Below are 23,079 nucleotides of genomic sequence, written 5' to 3'. Positions count from 1 at the left end.
GTTTGTAAAAAAAAAAAAAATTGTTGGAATAACACAGCAGGTGGTATCTCTGGAGTGCATTTCTCTGGGTGCTCCAGTTTCCGCCCCCATTCCAAAGACATACAGGTTTGTCGGTTAATTGGCTTTGGTAAAATTGTAAATTGTCCCTACGGATGTAGGATAGTGCTAGTGTGTGAGGTGATCGCTGGTCAGTGCAGGCTCAGTGGGCTGAAGGGCTTGTTTCCGTGCTGTATCTCTAAAGTCTAAGTCTATTATGGATAGGTGATCCATGTCGGGACTCTTCTTCAGACCTGAAACATCCATGTTCTTCAGGGATGCTGCCTGACCTGAAGAGTTACTCCAGTACTATGTGTCTTTTATTAGAAACCAGCATCTGCAGTTCTTTGTGTCCACCTCCTTTGACAGCTTGTGGCCTGGTAATGTGATTTTTCTATGTTAATAATACCCTAGCCATATTCTATTCTTGATCAGGTAGGTGTTTATGCCACAAGATACACATTCTGTTTTGTGAACCATTAATAACATCTCCCTAATTTGGAACCAACACTTGGGGATTAGCGGCTTTCTCTCATTAATTAGACCAGAGGTGGATGTCAATTCCCAGCCCTTCCCGTCCCCTTAGTAACACGCAGGCGCAGGGGCGACCGCGGAAGTCACGTGAAAGCGGCGGCGTCCTGCGTTGCCATGGAGCTACCGGCCACGTGATGCGGTAACGGCAGGCGATTGGTGGGATTCAATAGACGCGGGCTGATTGAAAGTAATTTGCTGCAGGATGGGCCGGGAGCTAGTGGTTTAGCGCCGGCTCAGCAATTAGACTGGTGCCCCATATATATACACCCAGCACCTGCGCCCTACACTAGCTGTGTGGAGTGGTACAAGGAGCAGTAGACGAAAACAAAAAGGGAGAAAACGAAAACAAAGAAAAATAAATAGGCAAATGTTACCAGTCACAACCATGCACAGGAACAACGCTGCCAAGCGCAACGCCAACCAGGAAAACATTTGCTCCGTCCCACAACACTGCCCCGTTCTTCAAAAGCAACGAACCGTTTTGGGGGTGTTAAATGAAAACGAGCAGCAGAAACGTTCACTCTGTCAGGTAGCATGGATTTGGTTGAAATGATTACTATATTACTATGTATTTTCTATTATACATATGTTTGTTACTTTTTTGCCTCGACTTAAAATTTTAAAGATGCATTTTATTGTAGAATTATAAGAAATCAATTTATGGTCATTATAAAACTTGCGGGGTATTTTTTTATGCAGAGAGACGGTTATTTTTTTCAGATGGGGTAAAAGCAAAGATGAAAGGGTATCACTTTAAGATGAGAGAGGCGAGGTTTAAAAGAAAGTAGATCAGCCTTGATTGAACGATGTAGACTCGATGGGCTCAATTACCTAAATCTGCCATGTCTTGCCACAGTCGGCTGTGGAGGCCAAGGCAATGGATATTTTTACGGTGGAGATTGACACATTCTTGATTAGTAAGGGTGTCAAATGTTATGTGGTGAAGGCAGGAGAATGGGGTTGAGAAGGAAAGATAGATCGGCCATGATTGAATGGCGTAGACTTGATGAACATTATAGCCTAGAATTCTGCTCCCAGAATTTATGAACTAGATGTGTGGGGAATTATTTATTTTTACAGTCAGTGTGTCTAAAACGCTGCCAGGGGTGGTGGTGGAGACAGAAACGATACTGGCGTTTAAGAGACTGTTGGACAGGCGCATGGATATGGAGGGATATAGATCACGTGCAGGCAGATGTGATGGTCTTGGCGCCATGTTCGGGTCATTGTTGACCGAAGGGCCTGTTCTTGTGCTGCACCATTCCGTTTTAACAGCGTTATGTTCTCTGGAGAACACGAATAGGTGTCGTTTCGAGTCGGAACCTCTCTTCAAACTGTACTTTATCTTAGTAATCAATCCGAAGAGTCCAGACCCGAAACGTCTCCCATCCATGTTCCCCAGAGATGCTGCCTGGCCCGCTGTTACTGCAGCACATTGTCTTTTTGTGTAAACCAGCATTCTTTCTTCGACAGTGCTTCTTTAATGCTTCTCTCTACTTGCTACTCCAGGTGCCGGCAAAACCCAATGCATTGACAGCGGACCATGGCTCCGGCGCTGTTAAGAGCAGCACCGCTTTTACGGAGTGCCCGATTACGTTTGTATCGAACCCGAACTTCAGTGTTTACATGGAGGAGGAAGTCCAGGATGAGGTCGAAATATCAGAGTACAGCCTGACATCCGAGTTGGAAACTAAACTGGGGGAGGTTGGGCACATCTCTAAACCCTGGGGCGACTCTTTGTACCTGGATCTCAGTGAAGGTAATTGCAAGAGTTTTATTTTCGAGATGTGGCGTGGAAACGACCAAGCCGACCAGTGATCTCACATTCACACCAGTTCTGTTATTGAACTTTCTAATCTACACACTAGGGCCAATTTACCCACAACCCATGGGAGGAAACCCACGCGACTCTACGTGCAGACTCTACGCAAACAGCACCCGAGGTCAAGATCGAACCCGGGTCTCTGTCGCTGTAAGGCCGCGGCTCCGCCCGCTGTGCCTGCCACCCGTTACAAATCCCAGTATCACCATACTGCTGTTTTTTAACTTTATGAAGTAATTGCCGATACACATTTTTGTTGTTTGTTTTCTATTGTTCCATTTCGGGACAAATGACAATAAAGCACTATTGAAGATCGTCTTGCCGTTTCGGGAAATAAAATCACCAACCTACCTGTATGACCCGCTTCCCACGCCTTCTTCTTTGCAGCTTCACCCATGGTCGTGGATTCGTCGATCCGCTCTCGTCGTTCTCACGACGATTCCGGTGATCGTGCTGATTTTCTCGCTGCGGGAGAGTACGCAGAAGACATTTATCACTATCTTCGAGAAGCCGAAGTAAGTTCTGCGTGGTGTGTTTTACTTAAACTGGTGTTGGTTGCAACCGTACCCCCGCTATATCACCACTTGTAAAATTGGCCTCTATACGTGATGTATAAAACAGTGCAGCACAGGAACAGGCCCTTAGGCCCACAATGTCCGAACACGATGCCCATTTAAATAAAAACCACTGCCTACACACGATCCATTCCCTGCATACCCATATGCCGATCTAAAAGCTTGAACTCTACTGCCTTCACCACCACCGCTGGCAGCATGTTAAAGCCCCTCCCCAACACATTTTTTAAACTTTCCCTGTACACCTCCGTTAAACTTTGCCCCTCTCACCATGAAGTTATACCCACTTCTTTGACATTTCTACCATATCTGTGCCTCATAATTTTACAGTTTTCTTGCAGTTCCACCCTCAACCACTGACGCTCTAGAGAAAGCAATCCAAGTTTATCCAATATCGTTGAAATTAATGCCATCTAGTCCAGGCAACATTCTGGTAAACTTCTGCAGTCTTTACTGAATGGGAATGTTACCTTCATAGAATCTCAACACAAGGTTAACTTTTCCCCCTTGGGAGAACATTTTATCAAACTTTGTCTAGAAACTCTACAGCCTTTTTTTATTGTACATTAATTTTTCACTATTTTCCTGTTTGCCACCCACAAATTCCAAGTCACATTTGAGGTGTCGGGTGCAGCAAGCAACAATGAAAGGCAAAACTAATTCGATGCGATGTAAAATTGAGGGGCATAGATAGGGTAGACGGTCAGAACCGTTTCCCCAGGGTGGTGAGGGCATAGCTTTAAGTTGAGAGGGAGAACGTTTAATGGAGATGTGCAGGACAAGTTTTTTTATTTTTTATTTTTTTTTTTATAAAGTGAGGGGGCTGAAATGCACTGCCAGAGGTGGCAGTGAAGGCAGATACGATACTGGCATTTACGGCTTTTGGATTGATGCAGGATATAGAAGGATATGATCATATGGAATGGAATACTTTATTGCCATTAAGCATACCCAATGTATACAAATAGCAGCCACCTACGGCGCTGACAAAGTTATAAAGCACGCCGGCTCTTCCTTTTGTTTGTTTCCCCCACGCCAGATCCCCATTGTCCTTTGTTCTTCCCCTTGTCCCCCATTGTTCTCCTGCCACGTCCCTCACAGTGGTCGTCCTCTTCCCCCCCCCCCCCCCCCCCCCCAAGCCGGGTCTTCCATTGTTCTCCTACCTTCCTCACGGCAGGTTCTTCCCACCCCCCTCCTCCCCCAACCTAATGCTGGGTCCTCCATTGTTCTTCCCCACCCTCCTCACGGCGGTCCTCCGTGTTTTCATCGAGATCAGTTTAACTTGGTTTCATGTTCGGCACAGACATTGTTGACTGAAGGGGCCGTTCCTGTACTGTTTGATGTTCTTTGGCCAGGAAAGATTTAGAGGGATATGGGCCAAACAGGCAAGTAAGACTAGCTTAGATGGGACATCTTGGTCAGCATGGATGAGTTGGACCAAAGGGTGGTGCTGTTCTATATTCAAATACAAATTTACAAACAACTCTGAACCTTTTCAGGTAAGGTGTAGGCCAAAGTTTGCTTATATGAGGAAGCAGCCTGACATAACGGCCAGCATGCGTTCTATCCTTGTGGACTGGCTGGTGGAAGTCAGCGAGGAGTATAATCTGCAAACTGAAACCCTGTACCTGGCAATAAACTACCTGGACAGGTTCCTATCCTGCATGTCAGTGCTGAGAGGGAAGCTGCAGCTCGTTGGGATAGCGGCCATGCTGGTGGCATCGTAAGTTTTTAATTAAATTTAAACAAACCACAATTTGTAAGCTCTAATGGTCTAGCGTGTAGAACTTTGAGCTACCTGACCTATCTTATCTTTAGGAAATATGAGGAGATCTATCCCCCAGAGATCGATGAGTTTGTCTACATCACAGACGACACCTACACAAAGAAGCAACTTCTGCGCATGGAACACCTCCTCCTCAAGGTGTTGAGCTTTGATGTGACCGTGCCCACTGTCAACCAGTTCCTGACACAGTTCCTGAAGGACGAAGGCATTGGTGGAGAATTGGGAAGTTTGGCCATGGTATGTGTTGTTGGTTTGTGAACACACAAACTTGCTAACTGGCTGAAGACTGGTCTATGTATCTGTCCATTTATTTGTCATTTTATATATTTGGAACTTTTTGTTTATTATGTATTTTAGAGTACTTTGTATACATCTCCTGTGTTCATAGAAGATTTGGATGTCATAGAGCCATACTGCATGGAAACAGGCCCTTCGGCCCAACTCGTCCATGTGGGCCAAGATGCCTCATCGACACTAGTCCCATTTGCCCCTGTTGGGCACTCTAGACCTTTCTAATCTAAGTATCTGTACAAATATATTTTAAATGCTCTTATAGTACCTGCCCCAACACTCTCCTATGGCTGCTCATTCCATAAACTCACCACCCTCAGTGACAATGTTGCCCCTCGGGTTCATATTAAATCTTTCCCCTCTCACCTTAAACATATGTCTTGTTTTTAAACCCCCTACCCTGGGCAAAGGAATTCACCCCATTAATTCCCCTTTCGATTTTATACACCCCTGTAAGTTCGCCCTTCATCCTCCTATGCTCCAAGGGATAAAGTCCTAGCCTCCCCAATCAATTTCTCCCTAAAGCTCAGTCCCACAAGCCCTGGCAATATTCTTGTAAATCTTCTCTGCACTCTTTTCTGAAGTGCAAGATAGGAGTTGCTGACTGATCCAGCAGTGCTGCTGCAAGTAAGAATTTCATTCTTCTATTTCAGAGCATATGACAATAAAACACTCTTGACTCTCTAAGAGGTGGATCTTTTGATTGAAAGGAAATCTGTTTTTTAAAGTCATGAGTATCTAATTTAGTCTGAAGAAGGGTTCCATCCAAAAATGTCACCTATCTTCTCCAAGATACTGCCTGACCTGAGTTACTCCAGCATTTTGCTTTTTTGGTAAACCGGCAACTGCAGTTCCTTGTGTCTACAATTACTTTTTTTTTTTTTTTTTTAATTTGCTGCACCTTTACAGACCTCTAAACACAATGCTCCTAGATAATATATGTATTTTATATATATGCTGAGTTCCTCCTGCTCTTCCTGGTTTACAAAAGCAGTGCTGGAGTAACTCTGGGTCAGAAAGCGTCTCTGGAGAATGTGGATATGTGATGTTTCGAGTCGGGACCTTTCTTCAGATGCAATACAAAACATCACCTTATCCATGATCTTCTGAGATGCTGCCAGATCGGCTGATTTACTCCAGCTCTTTTTTTAATATTTATTTTTAATTTTTTTTATAACCTATATTTGGAGACATGCATAAGAACAGACGCTAAAATTTGAGCACAACATCAATGGAGAAACTGGGGAGGGAATAGACTGATGACGGTTCAGGTCATGACACTTTGGATTTAATTTAATGGTGGACAGTTAAAATTATATATGGAAACAGAAGTAATTGTGCCAAATGGTAATCTGAATCAACCAATTAACTGAAATCGCAAGCCACCTATAATTTGTTCAATAGTTGTCAGCTTCTGAATACTTTGCATCTCAATGGCAAAAAAAAATAATTAGGCAGGTTATGGCGCATTAGTTGCAGATTGGGTCTTATTAAAAATAACATTTAAGGCAATGGGTTCTACTTTGACTAATCCAGTTTGTTCCTTGATTATTAAACTACCAACGTAAAATCATTATCCCATATGTAAGGAGTGCCGTTGAGTCAATTAATGGTCCACAATACGAAGTATGTAGTAAAATAGGACAGCACAGGAACAGGCCCCTCAGCCCACAATATCCATGCTGCATACGATGCCAAGATAAACTAATCTCATCTGCTTGTACGTCAAGAGTGTTTTATTATGTGTCCCAGATTGAACAATGCAATTCTTACTGCTGCAGCACAACAAAATATGGTGAAAATATATAACATGATCCTTATCCTTCTATTCCATGCTGCTCGAAAACCATGCAATGCCAAATAGTTTTTCCACATATGGTAATGATCTTTTTTACAATTGCCATACAAGATATAAGTATAGTGAATGAAGGTGCAGTTTGAAAATTCCATAATGGTATTGGTTGTGACAATTGAGTACTTCAAATAATTTTGCTTGGCTAATGCAAGCTTTGGCTAATCCTCCTCGTCCCCTTCCACCTACATTTCTTCCAGCTTTACTTCATTCTTCTCTCCTTATCTTGCCCTTTTGTCTTTTCATCTAGAATCTTTGGTCCACTCATCTGTTGAACCCTTTCACCTTTCACTTGCCTGGCATTGTCCTAGCCACCTCTTTCCCAGCTTTCTTTCCTTGCTGCAACCAGTCTTAAGAAGGGTCCTAACCTAAAATGTCACCTATCCATATGCTACAGAATGTTGGCTGACCTGCTGAATTAAGCCAGGACTTTGCAGATGCAGGTTTATATGGAATCATTTTTGCTTTTCTGTATCTTGTAGTTACCAGACTGCATTAATAATGGCCACATTCCCGAGGGCAGGAACTTCACAGTGAATGGCAGGGAGTGTTATACAGCAGAGGGATCTAGGAGTGGAGGTACATATTTCCTTCAGTGGCGTCACATATGGCAGTGAAGAAGGCTTTCAGGCACATTGCCCTTCATTCAGAGTATTGAGTATAAAAGTTGGTAGGTCATGTTATAGTTGCACAAAACATTGAGACCACATTTGAAGTATTGTTTAATTTTGGTTTCCCTGTTATAAGAAAGTTGTTAAGCTGGAAATAGTGCAGAGAAGATTTAAGACATTGCCAGGACTCGAGGGCCTGGGCTATCAGGAGAGGTGGAGCAGGTTTTATTCCTTGGAACACGGGGGGAGATCTTATAGGTGTCCAAGATAATGAGCAGAATAGGATGAATACATGGAGTCTTTTACCCATACTAGGGGAATCAAGAACAAGAAGACATAGGTTTAAGGTAAGCAGGGAAATTTGATAGGAACCTGGAGGACAACTATTTCTTTGCAAAGAATGGTATGTATATGGAATGAGCTACCAAAGAAGATGGTTGTGGCAGGCACTATCACAACGTGATCTAACTTGAAGTATATTACCAGAGATCAAGACTTTAATGTCAAATTAGTCAACTAGCTAACAATGTTTTTTCAATCTACAGTATATCGCTGAACTGAGTTTACCAGAAGCAGATGTGTGTCTCAAGTACATGCCCTCTCTGACAGCAGCAGCTGCTTACTGCTTGGCAAACTATACGATCAATAAAGCTTTTTGGGCAAGTATTATGCTATTGACCAAAGTACAACAAAATTACCAGAACAATAAGCACAGTGGCAGACTTGCTGCCTAACAATGCCAGAGGCCCGGGTTTGATCCCAACCTTGTGCTGTTTGTATGTTCTCCTCGTGACTGCATGAGTTTCTTGCAGGTTCTCCGATTCCATCCCACATCCCAAAGATGTGTGGGTTTGTAGGTTAATTGGTCTCTGTAAATTGTCCCTAGCATGTAGGAAAGAACTAGTGGGCCATGCCGGATCACTAAAACTAACAGCCCAATCAAACTTTTCAGATGTGTATGCTTATCTGTGTACTAAATTGAGCTGCTTAATTTGAAAGGCGTGGACCTAGGTTGGTGTGATCACTTGAGTTCAGTGGACTTTGCCTAAAAATAATTAAATTAGTAACCTCTGTTGGATGTCTGCCCAATATGGAGGGCAAGACCAGCTCATGACAATCTATCCTATAATGAACAATGGGGCAGCACAGTGGCATAGCTGATAGTCATTTCCTCATAGCACCAAAGATCTGTGATTAGTCCTGATCTCTCTGGTTTGCATGCATTCCCTGAATGCTCTTTTCACCACATCCTAAAGTGCAGGTTTGTTGGTTAATTGGCCTCAGTAAATTGCCTCTAGTGTGTAGAGAGTAGATGTGAAAGTGGGATAACATAGAACTAGTGTGAATGGGTAATTAATGGTTGGCATGGAGTCAGTGGGCCAAAGGTGCCCGTTTCAATACTGTATCTCTAAAACTGAAAATAAATAATCACTTGACGCTGTTCAATTCTGGCTCTATTTGGGGTGTATCTTTTATGAAATTATGTAGCATTGAAACTGGCCATTCAGCCTACCAAGCCTATACGAACCTATACTAACCATTAGACCATAGGTGCAGGAGTAGGCCATTCAGCCCTTCGAGCCAGCACTGTCATTCACTGTGATCCTGGCTGATCATCCCTAATCAGTACCCCGACCCTGTCTTCTCCCCATATCCCGACTCTGCTATCTTTAAGAGCCCTATCTAGCTCTCTCTCTCTCTTGAAAGTATCCAGAGAACCAGCCTCCACCATCCTCTGAGGCAGAGAATTCCACAGACTCACAACTGTATGAAGAAGTGTTTCCTCTTCTCCATTCTAAATGGCTTCCCCGTTATTCTTAAACTGTGGCCCCTGGTTCTGGACTCTCCCAACATTGGGAACATGTTTCCTGCCTCCAGCATGTCCAAACCCTTAATTGTATGTTTCAATAAGAGCTCCTCTCATCCTTCTAAACTCCAGAGTACACAACCCAGCCGCTCCATTCTCTGAGCATATGACAGTCTGCCATCCTGGGAATTAACCTTGTAAACCTACGCTGCACTCCCTAGTAAGAATATCCTTCCTCAAATTAGGGGACCAAAACTGCACCCTACTCCAGGTGTGGTCTCACTAGGGCCCTATACAGCTGCAGAAAGACCTCTTTGCTCCAATACTCAAATCCTTTTGTTATGAAGGCCAACATGCGATTTGCTTTCTTCACTGCCTGTTGTACCTGCATGCTTACTTTCATTAACTGATGACCAGGCCCCCCAGATTCTGTTGTACTCCTTTTCCCAACTTGACACCATTTAGATAATGCGCCTTCCTGTTTTTGCTGCCAAAGTACTACCTTACTTTTATCCACATTAAACTGCATCTGCTCACTCACCCATCCTGTCCAAGTCGCCCTGCATTATCATAGAATCCTCCTCACAGTTCACACTGCCACCCAGGTTTGTGATATCTGCAAATTTACTAATGCTACTTTGAATCCCATGGTATCCTAATGTATATTGTAAATAGCTGCGGTCCCAGCACAGAGCTTTGCACTACCCCACTAATCCCTGCCTGCCATTCTGAAAGAGATCCGTTAATCCCTACTCTTTGTTTCCTGTCTGCCAACCAATTTTATATCCATGTCAGCACTCTATCCCCAATACCATGTGCCCTAATTTTGTCCACTAATCTCCTATGTGGGACCTTATCAAATGCTTTCTGAACGTCCAGGTGCACTACATCCACTGGCTCTCCCTTGTCCATTTTCCTAGTTACATCCTCAAAAAATTCCAGAAGATCCCTTTGTAAATCCATGCTGACTCAGATCCATCCTGTTACTGCTATTCAAATGTGCTGCTATTTAATCTTTTATAATTGACTCCAGCATCTTCCCCACCACCGATGTCAGGCTAACTGGTCTATAATTCCCTGTTTTCTCTCCCGCCTTTCTTAAAAAGTGGAATAACATTAACTACGCTCCAATCCACATGAACTGATCATGAATCTATAGATCATTGGAAAATTATCACTAATGCGTTCACGATTTCTGGAGCCACTTCCTCAAGTACCCTGGGATGCAGACCATCAGGCCCATTAGAATATTTCACTAACCTTTTACAGTTTAAGATTTCAATGTGCAGCATTTGGGATGTAATTAAAAGGAACTGCAGGCACAATGCTGGAGTAGTTTAGGGGAGTCTGAAGAAGGGTGTTCACCCACAACATTGCCTATCTATTCCCTCCATATATGCTGCCTGACCTAGAGTTACTCCAGCATTTAAGATTTGGATGCAATTTTGCACAACATTTGAAACTTTAGACAAAGCTAGATCACTAAACTACTTAGTGTAATTTTTATTTTGACAGCCAGAATCTCTTGCTGCATTCACTGGCTACTCTTTGCTTGATATTCTACCTTGTCTGAGTGACTTGCACAGAACATTCCTTCAAGCAAGGTTTCACCCACAGCAAGCGATTAAAGAAAAGTACAAGAGCTCAAAGTAAGTTTTGGGTTTTTAATTGGGTATGAAGTCTGCAATTTTTTTTTTTTTTTTTAATATAAATGTACCACTTCTCTCTTCAGGTACCTTGGAATTTCCCTCATTGAACCCCCAGCAACTTTACCTCTAGAATTTTCAAGTGCAATTGAAGGATGAAAATGGAGCATGGAAACCACCAAAGACTGAAATATTCATGGCAACATTAACACTTTAGACTGCTGCTGGACAACTTCCTGTGGCTCTCGGCTGCTCTTGGACTGTGACTTGTAAATTATTTTAACGTGCAATTTTATCTACAGTATTAATTTTTATTTAAGCACTCCATGAAGTTAACTTAATTTAACATTTTCAGTGAATGAATTTTTCATGGATAGTAATTTAAATGCAAATATCATTTCTAACATTTTTAGCAGAAATTACTTAGATTATAGAAATGAATGTATATTAGGCTCTGCTTTGGGACAACCAATAAAGCGTTTTAAACTTGCCTTTATGATCCTGGTTATTTTGGTCAAGATGTTTTAAACAAGTGAAATGCAATCTGATTGGTTTTAGTTTAGATACAACATGGGAAAGGACCATGTTGACTGACCATTGATCAGCTGTTGACACCAGTTATGTTATCCGGCTTCTTGTACACCATGGGCAATTTAGAACCTAATTAACTTGTAAATCTGTACACCTTTGTGGGAGGAAAGCCACACGGTCACAGGGAGAATGTTTAAACTGCACAGACAGCACCCAAGATCAGGATTGAACCTGGGTTTCCAGTGCTATGAAGCAAAACTGTGCAATGCTGTTGTTAAATTCGAGAGCATAGAAATGGGCTCTTGGCCCATCGAGGCCATGCTGAACACCACCTGTTCAAACTAGTTCCATGTTATCCTACTTTCTCATCCACTCTCTTCTACACACTAGGGGCAACTTATAGGGGCTAAATGACCTACAAACCTGCACATCTTTGCAATTGTCATGTATACTGAGATAGTGAACAGTATCTGACCCTTTTGCTTGTGGCCTTGTAAAAGGACAAGTTTTCTTAAATTTGAGTTTTGCTCATTTAAGAAAAGCTTCCCAGCAACCATCAGGCTCTTGAACACTGCACAATCCTAACTTCAGCAATTGACTTCATGGACTTTAGGAGGGCACATCATCCGAGGACATATTTATTGAGGATAAATGGGGATCCTGTGGATAGGGTGAACTGTTTTAAATATCTGGGAGTCCACATCTTTGAGGATATGACATGGGCATCACACGCCTCAGCACTAGTGAGTAAGGCAAGGCAGCGCCTTTACCACCTCAGGCAATTGAGGAAATTCAGAGTGTCTCCAAGGATCCTCCAAGTGCTTCTACGCAGCGGCGGTGGAAAGCATCTTGTCCGGGAACATTATCATCTGGTTTGGGAATTTCTCTGCCAAGGACAAGAAGGCTCTGCAGAGAGTAGTGCGTTTGGCCGAACGCACAATGGGAACTTCACTTGCCCCCTTGCAGGAACTATACATCAGGAGGTGCAACTACAGACCCAACAATATCATGAGAGACCCCTTCCACCCCTGCAACAGACTGTTCCAGCTGCTACGGTCAGGCAAACGCCTCCGTTGCCATGCAGTGAGAACGGAGAGGTTGAGAAGGAGTTTCTTCCCAGAGGCCATTCGGACTGTAAACGCCTATCTCACCAGGGACTAACTCTACTGAACGTTTTTCCTTCCATTATTTATTATGTAAAAGAATATGTGTGTTCTGATTGTGTTTATAGTTTGTTTGGTTGTTTGTCTTTTGCACAAAAGTCCGTGAGCATTGCCACTTTCATTTCACTGCACATCTCGTATGTGTATGTGACAAATAAACTTGACTTGACTTGATCTTTTACGGACTGTCTTTGGTTGCACTACAAACTTTGGTTGTACACTTATGGCTACCTAGTATTGTGATTGTTAATTTATTGTATTATAAATTATTTGTCTATTGCATTTGTAGGCCTGTTAAGCTGTGGCAAGCATTTGTTAGTAGTACATAAGACAACCAAACACACTTGACTCCCGTACCAACATTTATCTCTCTCAAGAGCATTTTAATGTTGTACCAAAATGAAATTGTTTTGGCGTAGCACAATAGGTTTAGAAAGTTATATTTAGCTGTATATCTTTATCTCAATACATCTCTTTGTCTTCTGCATCATTTTATCTTTATCTCTATCTCTTTATATTTACTCTTATTTCTTTATATAGTATCTCATTATATTTACGTCTTTACATTTTTCACTTTATTCGTACTTTAATCTCTATTTCTTTATATCTATATCATCTCCATATCCATGGTAGACAAGATGCTGGAGAAACTTAGTGGGTGAGGCAGCATCGATACTACTTTTATATTAATGTCTATATTTCTATCTCTAGATATTTACCTCCACGTCCACACTATATAGTTATCTCTATCTCTTTATGTATCTGTGGTCAGATGCTAGGTTTGTTGAAGACGGTGTGAGAGTTAAGCTAATTGTTGGTCTTCTGCCCCGGCCTCCATCACCAAAATGGAGAAGAGATCACATGCTCCTCTTCCCCTGCACATTGTTCTCTGCGCATGCTCGATAGGAGAAAAGAATGACGCAATCCTCCCGCGTACTGGCCTCTGCGCATGCTCGGCGGGGGCGGAGCTACCGATGGAGGAGGCGAGCGTCTGAAATCGCGCGAGATTCCCGGCCGGTTGTCAGGGGGCCGGCGGTATCCAAGCGCCATTGCCAAGGACCAGGTCGGCGGGGCACGGTTCCTAAGGGCTGTAGCCCAAGGCCCGGTATCTAAGGCTTTCTGCCCAATGCCCGTCGCCCGGGGCTTGTTGCCCAGGTCCCAGCGATGAGCAGTGTCCGGCCAAGTCCGCCACCCTCCACCCTTGCGCCCTGCCCCCCGAGCACGGCCACTATGGCTGTGCCCAGTGGCGAAGCCCCTGCTAATGGTGAGGGAGAGGGAACCCGAGAGACGCCTGAGAGCAGGGAGAGCCCGGGAGATGAGGAGGAGGAGGAGGAGGACGACGATGAGGAGGAGGAGGACGACGATGAGGAGGAGGAGGAGGACGAAGAGGACGAGGATGAGAGCGGAGAGAGCGAGAGGGTGCCCAGGAAGTGTGTGTACGAGGGGTGCACGGAGACCACCACCCAGGTGGCCAAACCCAGGAAGCCATGGATGTGCAAGAAACACCGCAACAAGACATACAAGGACAAGTACAAGAGGAAGAAGAACGTGCAGGCCATGTCCGGCACCAACAAGAGCGATGTGAGGACCTTCCTTCACTGCACTCAGTTCCATTGGATCTGTGGAGTCACGAGGAAATACAGACACTGGACCCTGAGTGTCTCTGAGGAACTCAGTGGGTCAGGCAGCATCTGTGGGGAGAGAATGAACAGACAACTTTTTTTTAAATCGGGAACCTTCTCCAGACTTAGTCTGAAGGTCTTAGTCCAATGAGGTCTTAGCCTTAGTCCCAAGAAGCCTTAGCCCAAAGAAGAGCCCCGATCCGAAACACCACCTGTCTCGTCCCCTCCACAGATGCTGCCGGACTCGCTGCATTACTCCTGTACTTTGTGTCATGATGTTAAGATATTTGATGTCACGGGACTCATGTCAATTGGGTCTTTGGAGACATATGGAATTGCAGATGCTAGAATCTTGAGCAGAAAAACATAAAGTGTTGCATGAAATCAGCGGGCCAGGCAACATCTGTGGTAGGAAATGGACAGGCAACCCTCTTCAAACTGACTGGCAACATTTCAGGACAGGATCTGACTCCCTGAATTCCTCCAGTACTTTGTGTTATGTGTCTTTGTTGTATTAGGTGTTAATTTCCTACCTTTGGCGCTCTGTAGAAAAGTTGTTTCTGCTACAATGCAGTTCTTTGGGCCCTTTTGAGATTTTGGATTGCTGGCATGTTATTTGTTGCCGAATGCAGAGCTTGGTGTCACAGAATCTCAAGTTGCAACGTGGAAGAAGACCAAAACATAAAATATTGGAGTAACTTAGCAGGCCAGGCAGCATCTGTGGAAGGAATGGTCAGACGACGTTTTAGGTTGGGACCCTTCTTTAGATCTCGAGAAAAAAGAGGTGAGGGTGGGGCAAAGTCTAGAAAGTGATAGATGAATGGGATTGATTGGCAGATGGGTGGAATAAGTGACAAAGGTTAGAGGTGAAAAATAGACAAACGGGCATCGGATGAGAGGAATTAAATACATCCCACCTCTCTTTTTCAGCTCTCCCCTCCCTTACTATCAGTCTGAGGAAGGGTTTTGACTTGACCTGTTTATTCCCTCCACAAATGTTGCCTGACCCGCTGAGATCCTCCAGCACTTTATGTTTTGCTCAAGGTTCCAGCATCTGCAATTTCTTGTGTAATTAATCATTGTGTGATGCATTTATCATTGAGTTACCGAATGTTCTCAGTAATTATCAGCCATTATTCTGTTGGTTTACATAATTGAAACTGTGCAGAATTTCGCAAGGTTTCAGAAACATGTAGACAGGTACATGGATAGGATAGGTTTAGAGGGATATGGGCCAAACTCAGACAGTTGGGACTACTTTAGATGGTGCATGTTGGTCAGTTTCCCAATTGTCCATGCTGTATGACCCTATGACTCTTTTGTGCTGCCACTTTCCACTAATCTAGCATCTTCCATGGTCATTTTTTTACGTCCACAAAAAGCAGGAAAGCAGAGTTTAGTTAGTTATGAAGAACTCAATGTTCACTCCTTATATTTCATAGATTCCCTCAAAGAAACAAAGCTATTGATGCTTGTTTAAGGTGAGAGGTGCAAAGTTTAAAGGAGATTTGCGAGGCATATTTGCGATATTTGCGTATTTTTATGCAGAGGCTGGTGGGTGCCTTGAACAAGCTGCCAGATGTGGTGATGGAAACAGATACGTTGGTGGCATTTAAAACATTTGGATAGGCACATGGATAAGCAGGGAAGTATTCTATGCAAGCAGATAATGATGTTCTTTGTAGCATGTCTGGCACAGACATTGTGGACCGAAAGGCCTGTTTCTGTGCTGTACTGTTGAATGTTATCGCTGTCGATAATGCATGAAGCAACTTCAAGCAAGAACATTGTGTTTAAATGAATAACAATCTGGCTGCACAATTAGCTATGAAGACCATTCTTTGTTTATAAATGCTAAATATCAGAAAGTTGATTTATCTATCAAGGATAAGCAGAGAGTTGTAAAAATCACCGGTTTGAAGATCAATGGAGTTATTTTATGTAGCTAATACAATATAGAACATAGAACAGTGCAGCACAAGAACAGGCCCTTCGGCTGAACATGATACCAACAACTTATCTGCCTGCACATGATCCATATCTCTCCATTCCTTTCTTGATTATCACTGCTTCGAAATAGATTATCTGATCCTTTTCAGACTAATTCAGGGATCAAGCAGCGTGCAACATGCCTGTTGACAATGCTACATTCCAAAAACATGAAATGATAAAGCATTTTTGCATAGGGTATGGCTTAGTGAAAGTGTTACTTGCTTCTTTTTGCTCTGTAGGATGACACAGATGAAAGACCCACGTCTGTCACCAAACAGCGCCTGAGCTGCATGGTCGTGCACCAAGCAAGCCGTAAAGCAAGTCTTCTCGAGCAGGTTTTAAATCAAAAGAGATTGGTGAGTTTTTCTGTGACTGACTTTCACTCGCATGCGAGCGCTTGGAGCTAATCGTGTTTCCTTAATGTGCGCTAGTCCCATCTCGTAATTATACGTTGTATTGCTGCCTCCGACAAACCTGTAATTCCGCGTGTTTTCTGCCAGTTTCTGGGAATGATGGAATTATTTGATAATTTATTTCAAGAAGGGAAATATTGTTCTTTTAACATAATTATTGTCATGCAAGCACCATCAAGTCTCCTGTCATAAACTCATCAAATCCAAATGCTGCCAACATAAACCAACATAATTAAAACAGCAAATGCTAGAAATTCTCAGCGGGTCAGGCAGTCTTTGAGAAACAATTATAGTTTCGGATCTGACACCCTTCATAAGAATTTTGGCTGTGACTGCTTCCAGAATTTTCTGTTTCAGATTTTCAGTATCTGACGTTTTTTTTGTTTTTGATTTGCTATATAAATTACTTTCCATTCCAGTTTGAATTTCTAGTTTGAATTGGAGTCAACCATAACCAGTGGAATATTCATTGTAATTTTGTTCATTGTTAGCATTGCCAAATATTCAAGTTGAAAGTTAGTCTTCACAGAAAATGGCAGCACAGCTCCCACAAAAGGTCTAGGTTCAATCCTAACCTTGTGTGCTTTCCGTGTGTGGAGTTTGCCTGTTCTCCCTGAGACCTCTGGGTGCTCCGGTTTCTTCCACCTCTTAGACGTATGGGTTTGTAGTTTAATTGACCGTTGCAAATTGCTCCTAGTGTGTCGGGAGTGGATGAGAAAGATGGATAATACAGGTATAGAACTAGTGTGATCGATGATCAGTGCGGACTCGTGGGCAAAAGGGCTTGTTTCCACGCTGAATCTTTCAATCAATTAATCAAATCAAAAAATGTAATTGGAATGTCAAGGATCTGGCAGGAAACTGAATGTTTAACATATTCTGTGTTCCTAGATACTTTAGCAGATCTACAGAAACATTTGATTAATGTTTTGAGTATACGTGCAGTCACTTTATAAAAGTGGTCCCTAGCCCATTTTAATTGCAGACTTAGCCGATATATACCAATATAATTAAAAAACAATTTCCATCACTTCCAAAGTGATCCCACCACAAATCACATCTTCCCATCTCCACCTTCTGCAGAGACTGCTCCCTCCACAACTTATCCCTTCCCATTTAAACTACCCCCTCCCTAGATACTTTCTTGAGACTGATGGAATCAGGGGTAGAATGTTATTGTGTGATTATAGAGAAACTTATATTGTGACATTTTGTTAATCTTTATTGCTTTTTTTGTACTTGTAGTCATTATTGAGAAGCCCAGAAGTCATCCAGTTTCTACAAGAACAGCAAAGATTGCTGAGTAGCCAAGCCCATTCTCAACGTCAGCAGTCTCAAGAAGCACCTATGTGATGTTTTCTTTGCAAAACTGGTTGGTAAATCAAAAAACTAAAAATCAAAAACTAAACGCAAAGAAGGTGGGAATGAAATATGTTCATCATTCCTTTTTGCAGTTTTTTGCATTCCCAGTTTTAACTTCACTATAACTCTCCATTAACATGTTTTTTAAATATGAACTAAGAAATATAATGATCATGGTTAACTTCTACTTCGTGAAATACTTGGAGTGTTTGGTTAAAACCTCTGTCTATGTACATTTGAAAAATTCAGCTAATTTGCATGTTTTTTTTACCAATACCATTTTCCCCTGTGAATTGTGCTTTTGACAGTGAAAGATGGTTTTGACAGTGAAAGACAATTTTATTTTGCAGGACTTTGTGATCAATGCTGAGCATTTGTAGTTTGGAAGCAGGTGACTGTGTTTAATAACAAATGCTCCCTTAACCTTGCCTGGGCAATGTGCGTCATTCTACATGTGAAACATCTGAGGAAGCTCTGATTAAGGACTCAAACAAAAACATAACCATTGTCTTAAATCAGAACTTTTTCATACAATAATGATTCACCCTTTAAAAAAGTTATGAACCTTGTCGAACCAGGATGTCGAAGTGAGGCAACAGAGCTCTGCAGTTTAGGTTCTGCATCTTTAGGATATTTATCCTCTGCTTTCACACAGCAGTTTTTTAAATATGGTTAGATAAGCAAGTAAAATATGGAAATCAATATTGAACACACACGCTGTTGCAAAGAAGTTTATTTCTACCCCAAGTGTCAAGCATGTTCATGAGTCATTGGAGCAGAATTAGGCTTTTTGGCCCATCGAACACTCCAACATTCCATCATGGCGGATCTATCTTTCCCTCTACCCTATTCTCCTGCCTTCTCGCCATGATCTTTGACCCCGTACTAATCAAGAACCTGTCAATGTTCACTTTAAAAATACCCAATGACTTGGCCTGCACAGCCATCTGTGGCACTGAATTCCAGATTCACCACCCTCTGATTAAAGAAATTCCTTCTTCTTCTTCTTCTTCTTCTTCTTCTTCTTCTTCTTCTTCTTCTTCTTCTTCTTCTTCTTCTTCTTCTTCCACTTCTTCTTCTTTCGTGTGCCGTGCACAGCCTAAAGTTGTTGGACAACTTGTTCTATTTGATCTTCCGTTTGTGCACGTCGAGTTGATTGCATTAGTCGAAACATGGCGGACAACATGAAGGTTGCAATCTTCCACCCCAAAGAAATTCCTTCATGGCATTGAACTTGTAATTAGATGTAGTTCAGAAGGAAGTTTGAATTTCTGGCTACGTGTATTTAGCATTTTACAATGTAATCGTCAATGTTCAATACTGTTCAGGAAAAATGACATTTATTTATTTAAAGGTGAAGTCTTTTTTAACCATATTTTGTAAAATATAGTCTTTCAATAAATTGTGGCTTCATAATCGTTTGATTTTTGAATATCGGACTCCTGCATCATCAAGAAATTAAAGCACATTAGTGATAAAATTATAAGTATAATGGATACTAAACTATCCCTGGGAGAGTTTAACCCTTATAACAGATCATCGGGGGGGGGGGAGAGAGAGAAATGGTGTCTGTTGTTGTTGATTGACGCGATAACAGAGTAAGGGATAAATCAAGTAATAGAGTATCATTGTATAAGTAGTAGAACAAAGAACTGCAAATGCTGGTTAATACACAAAAGGACACACAGTGTTGGAGTAACTTAGCAGGTCAGGCAGCATCTTTGGGGAACGTGATTAAGTGACATTTCGGGTCGAGACCCTTCTCCGGACTCTCGGCCTGGGACTGGGCTTGGAATCTAGGAGAGTTGATGGCCCTGGAGAGAAAACCCGAGGACAGGACAGGACAGCAGCCGGGGGAGAGGCGAGGATAGGCAGAGCCATTGGTCGTGGCCCGCGGGTGGCCGGAGTTCAGGTAAGGATTGTCGATAGTGGTGGTGGCATCAGGCTTCATGGTGGCGGTAGCTTTGACTCTGAAGAGGCTGGGGAGGCAGTATGAGCCAGGGCTGAAGGTCAGTAGGTCCATCCGCTGTTACTGAAATCTATTATAAAGAAGTCCGTAGTAAGGAGGGTTTACAGTAAACTGATAATCCACCAAATTTAGTAGGAGTTTAGCTGGAGTTGCTGCATTATCAGATTTTCAGACTTTTGGAAGTTATACAGTCATAGAGAGAGAGTGATAAAGTGTGGAAACAGGCCCTTCGGCCCAACATACCCACACCCACCAACATGTCCCAGCTACACTAGTCCCACCTGCCTGCGTTTGGTCCATATCCCTCCAAACATGTCCTATCCATGTACCTGTCCAATTGTTTCTTAAATGTTGGGATAGTCCTTGCCTTAACTACCTCTGGCAGCTTGTTCCATACAATCACCACCTTTTGTGCGAAAAAGTTACCCCTCAGATTCCTATTAAATCTTTTCACCTTGAACCTATGTCCTCTGGTCCTTGATTTGTCTAGTCTGGACAATAGGCTCTGTGCATCTACCCAATTTATTCCTCATGATTTTATACACCTCTATAAGATCACCCCTCATCCTTCTGTGTTCCAAGGAATAGAGACCCAGCTGACTCAACCTCTCCCTATAGCTCAGACCCTCTAGTCCTGGCAACATCCTCGTAAATCTTCTCTGAACCCTTTCAAGCATGAGAATATCTTTCCTATAACATGGTGCCCAGAACTGAACACAATACTCTAAATGCAGTCTTGCCAACGTCTTATACAACTGCAACATGACCTCCCAACTTCTATACGCACTACTCTGACTGTTGAAGGCCAATGTGCCAACAGCCTTTTTGGCCACCTTATCTACCTACGACTCGACCTTCAAGGAACCATGCACCGGCACTTCTCGATCCCTCTGCTGTACAACACTCCCCAGAGGCTTACCATTCATTATGTAAGTCCTGCCCTTGTTAGATGTCCCAAAATGCAACACCTCACATTTCTCTGCACTAAATTCCATCAACCATTCCTCAGGCCACCTGGTCAATCGATCAAGATCCTGCTGCAATCTTTCACAACCATTTTTACTATCTGCAAACCACCCACTTTTGTATCATCAGCAAACTTGCTAATCTTGCCTTGGATGTTCTCATCCAAATCATGGATGTAGATGACAAACAGTAATGGGCCCAACACCAAACCCTGAGGCACACCAGTAATCACAGGCCTCCAGTCCAAGAAGCAACCTACCCACTGCTTCCTTCCATGAAGCCAATTTGGTATTCATTCAGCTATCTTTCCTTGGATCCCATGCGATCTAACCTTCCAGAGCAGCCTACCATGCAGAACCTTGTGGAATGCCTTACTGAAATTCATGTCAACAACATCTACATCTCTGCCCTCAACGACCATCTTGGTCCCGTCTTCAAAAATTCAATCAGATTTGTGCGACACGACCTCCCACATACAATAAAATGCTGACTATCCCAAATCAGCCCTTGTCAATCCGAATACCTGTAGAACCTTTCCCTCGGAATACTCTAATAACTTTCCCACTACAAATGTTAAGCTCACCGGCCCACAGTTCCCAACATTTTCCCTGCAGCCCTTCTTGAATAGAGGCACAACATTTGCTGCCCTCCAGTCTTCCGGCACCTCTCCTATATTTAAGGAGACTCGTAAATTTCAAAGAGGGCTCCTGCAATTTCCTCTCTAGTTTCCCACAATGTCCTCGATATATAGTGCATTCAGAAAGTATTCAGCCCCCTTCACTTTTTCTACATGATTCAATTCATTTTATTTATCATCAATTTCCACACAATACCCCAGAATGAAGAGGCGAAAACAGGTGTTTAGAAATTTTTGCAAAGTTATTAAAAAGAAATAACTGAAATATCACATTTTCATAAGTATTCAGAACCTTTTGCTTTGAAAGAATTGAGCTTAGGTTCATCCTGTTTCTATTGATTATCCTTGAGACGTTTCTACAACTTGATTGGAGTCCACCAGTGGTAAATTAAATTGATTGGACATGATTTGGAAAGGCACATACCTGTCGATATAAGGTCCCCCAGTTGACAGTGCATGTCAGAGCAAAAACAAAACCATGAAGACGAAAGAATTGTCCGTAGACCGCCGAGACATGATTATATCGAGACACAAATCTGGGGAATGGTATAAAACAATTTCTGCAGCATTGCAGGTCCCAAACAGCACAGTGGCCTCCGTCATTTTTAAATGGAAGAACTTTGAAACCACCAGGACTCTTCATGGAGCCAAACTGAGCAATCGGGAGAGAAGGACCTTGGCCAGGGAGGTGACCAAGAACCCGATGGTCGTTCTGACAGAGCTCCAGAGTTCCTCTGTGGAGATGGGAGAACCTTCCAGAAGGACAATTATATCTGCAGCACTCCTCTAATCAAGCCTTTATAGTAGAGTGGCCAGACGGAAGCCTCTCCTCAGTAAAAAAGGCAAATGACAACCGCTTGGAGTTTGCTAAAAGGCATGAGAAACAAGATTCTCTGGTCTGATGATACCAAGATTGAACTCTGGCGTGAATGCCAAGTGTCACGTCTGGAGGAAACCAGGCACCGCTCATCACCTGGTCAATACCATACATATGGTGAAGCATGATGGTGGCAGCATCACGCTATGGGGATGTTTATCAGCGGCAGGAACTGGGAGACTAGTCAGGTTCACCTTCCAAAAGGACAACGATCCTAAGCAAACAGCTAAGACAATGCAGGAGTGGCTTTGTGACAAGGCTGTGAATGTCCTTGAGTGGCCCAGCCAGAGCCCGGACTTGAACCCAATCGAACATCTCTGGAGGGACCTGAAAATACCTGTGCATCGACGCTTCTCATCCAACCTGACAGCTTGAGAGAATCTGCAGAGAAGAATGGGAAAAAGTACCCAAATATAGGTGTGCCAAGCTTGTAGCGTCATACCCAAGAAGACTTGAGGCTGTAATTGCTGCCAAAGGTGCCTCAACAAAGTACTGAGTAAAGGGTCTGAATACTTATGTAATGCAATATTACAGTTATTTCTTTTTAATTACATTGCAAAAAATTCTAAACACCTGTTTTCGCTTTT

General features: G+C 42.8%; 2 protein-coding genes across 2 annotated transcripts; both read left to right on the top strand.

The window, feature by feature from the left end:
- The first annotated feature begins 755 nt into the window (after positions 1–755).
- ccna1 (cyclin A1) lies at positions 756–13,509 on the top strand. Its single transcript, XM_055636824.1, has 8 exons — positions 756–1,099; positions 2,080–2,329; positions 2,780–2,907; positions 4,467–4,690; positions 4,786–4,990; positions 8,053–8,166; positions 10,830–10,963; positions 11,047–13,509. Exons 1-8 carry the CDS (start codon positions 938–940, stop codon positions 11,117–11,119), a joined length of 1,290 nt encoding a protein of 429 aa, XP_055492799.1. The 5' UTR covers positions 756–937; the 3' UTR covers positions 11,120–13,509.
- A 133-nt stretch (positions 13,510–13,642) lies between these two features.
- rfxap (regulatory factor X-associated protein) lies at positions 13,643–19,459 on the top strand. Its single transcript, XM_055636825.1, has 3 exons — positions 13,643–14,235; positions 16,508–16,624; positions 17,927–19,459. The coding sequence occupies exons 1-3, from the start codon at positions 13,819–13,821 to the stop codon at positions 18,032–18,034; spliced, it is 642 nt and encodes a 213-aa protein (XP_055492800.1). The 5' UTR covers positions 13,643–13,818; the 3' UTR covers positions 18,035–19,459.
- Positions 19,460–23,079: the final 3,620 nt, after the last annotated feature.

This window comes from Leucoraja erinacea, chromosome 6 (genome assembly GCF_028641065.1).
Source record: "Leucoraja erinacea ecotype New England chromosome 6, Leri_hhj_1, whole genome shotgun sequence".
Classification (NCBI taxonomy): domain Eukaryota; kingdom Metazoa; phylum Chordata; class Chondrichthyes; order Rajiformes; family Rajidae; genus Leucoraja; species Leucoraja erinaceus.
The sequence above is the reverse complement of the archived record's forward strand: the minus strand, read 5'-3'. Positions and strand labels throughout refer to the sequence as shown.

Excerpts from the sequence above, each read along its gene's own strand:
- ccna1 (XM_055636824.1), top strand. The coding sequence starts at position 938 with ATGTTACCAGTCACAACCATGCACAGGAACAACGCTGCCAAGCGCAAC. Across the intron at positions 1,100-2,079 it reads AGAAACGTTCACTCTGTCAG|GTGCCGGCAAAACCCAATGC; the intron begins GTAGCATGGATT and ends TTGCTACTCCAG. Across the intron at positions 4,991-8,052 it reads AATTGGGAAGTTTGGCCATG|TATATCGCTGAACTGAGTTT; the intron begins GTATGTGTTGTT and ends TTCAATCTACAG.
- rfxap (XM_055636825.1), top strand. The coding sequence starts at position 13,819 with ATGAGCAGTGTCCGGCCAAGTCCGCCACCCTCCACCCTTGCGCCCTGC. Across the intron at positions 14,236-16,507 it reads CCGGCACCAACAAGAGCGAT|GATGACACAGATGAAAGACC; the intron begins GTGAGGACCTTC and ends TTTGCTCTGTAG. Across the intron at positions 16,625-17,926 it reads TTTTAAATCAAAAGAGATTG|TCATTATTGAGAAGCCCAGA; the intron begins GTGAGTTTTTCT and ends TTGTACTTGTAG.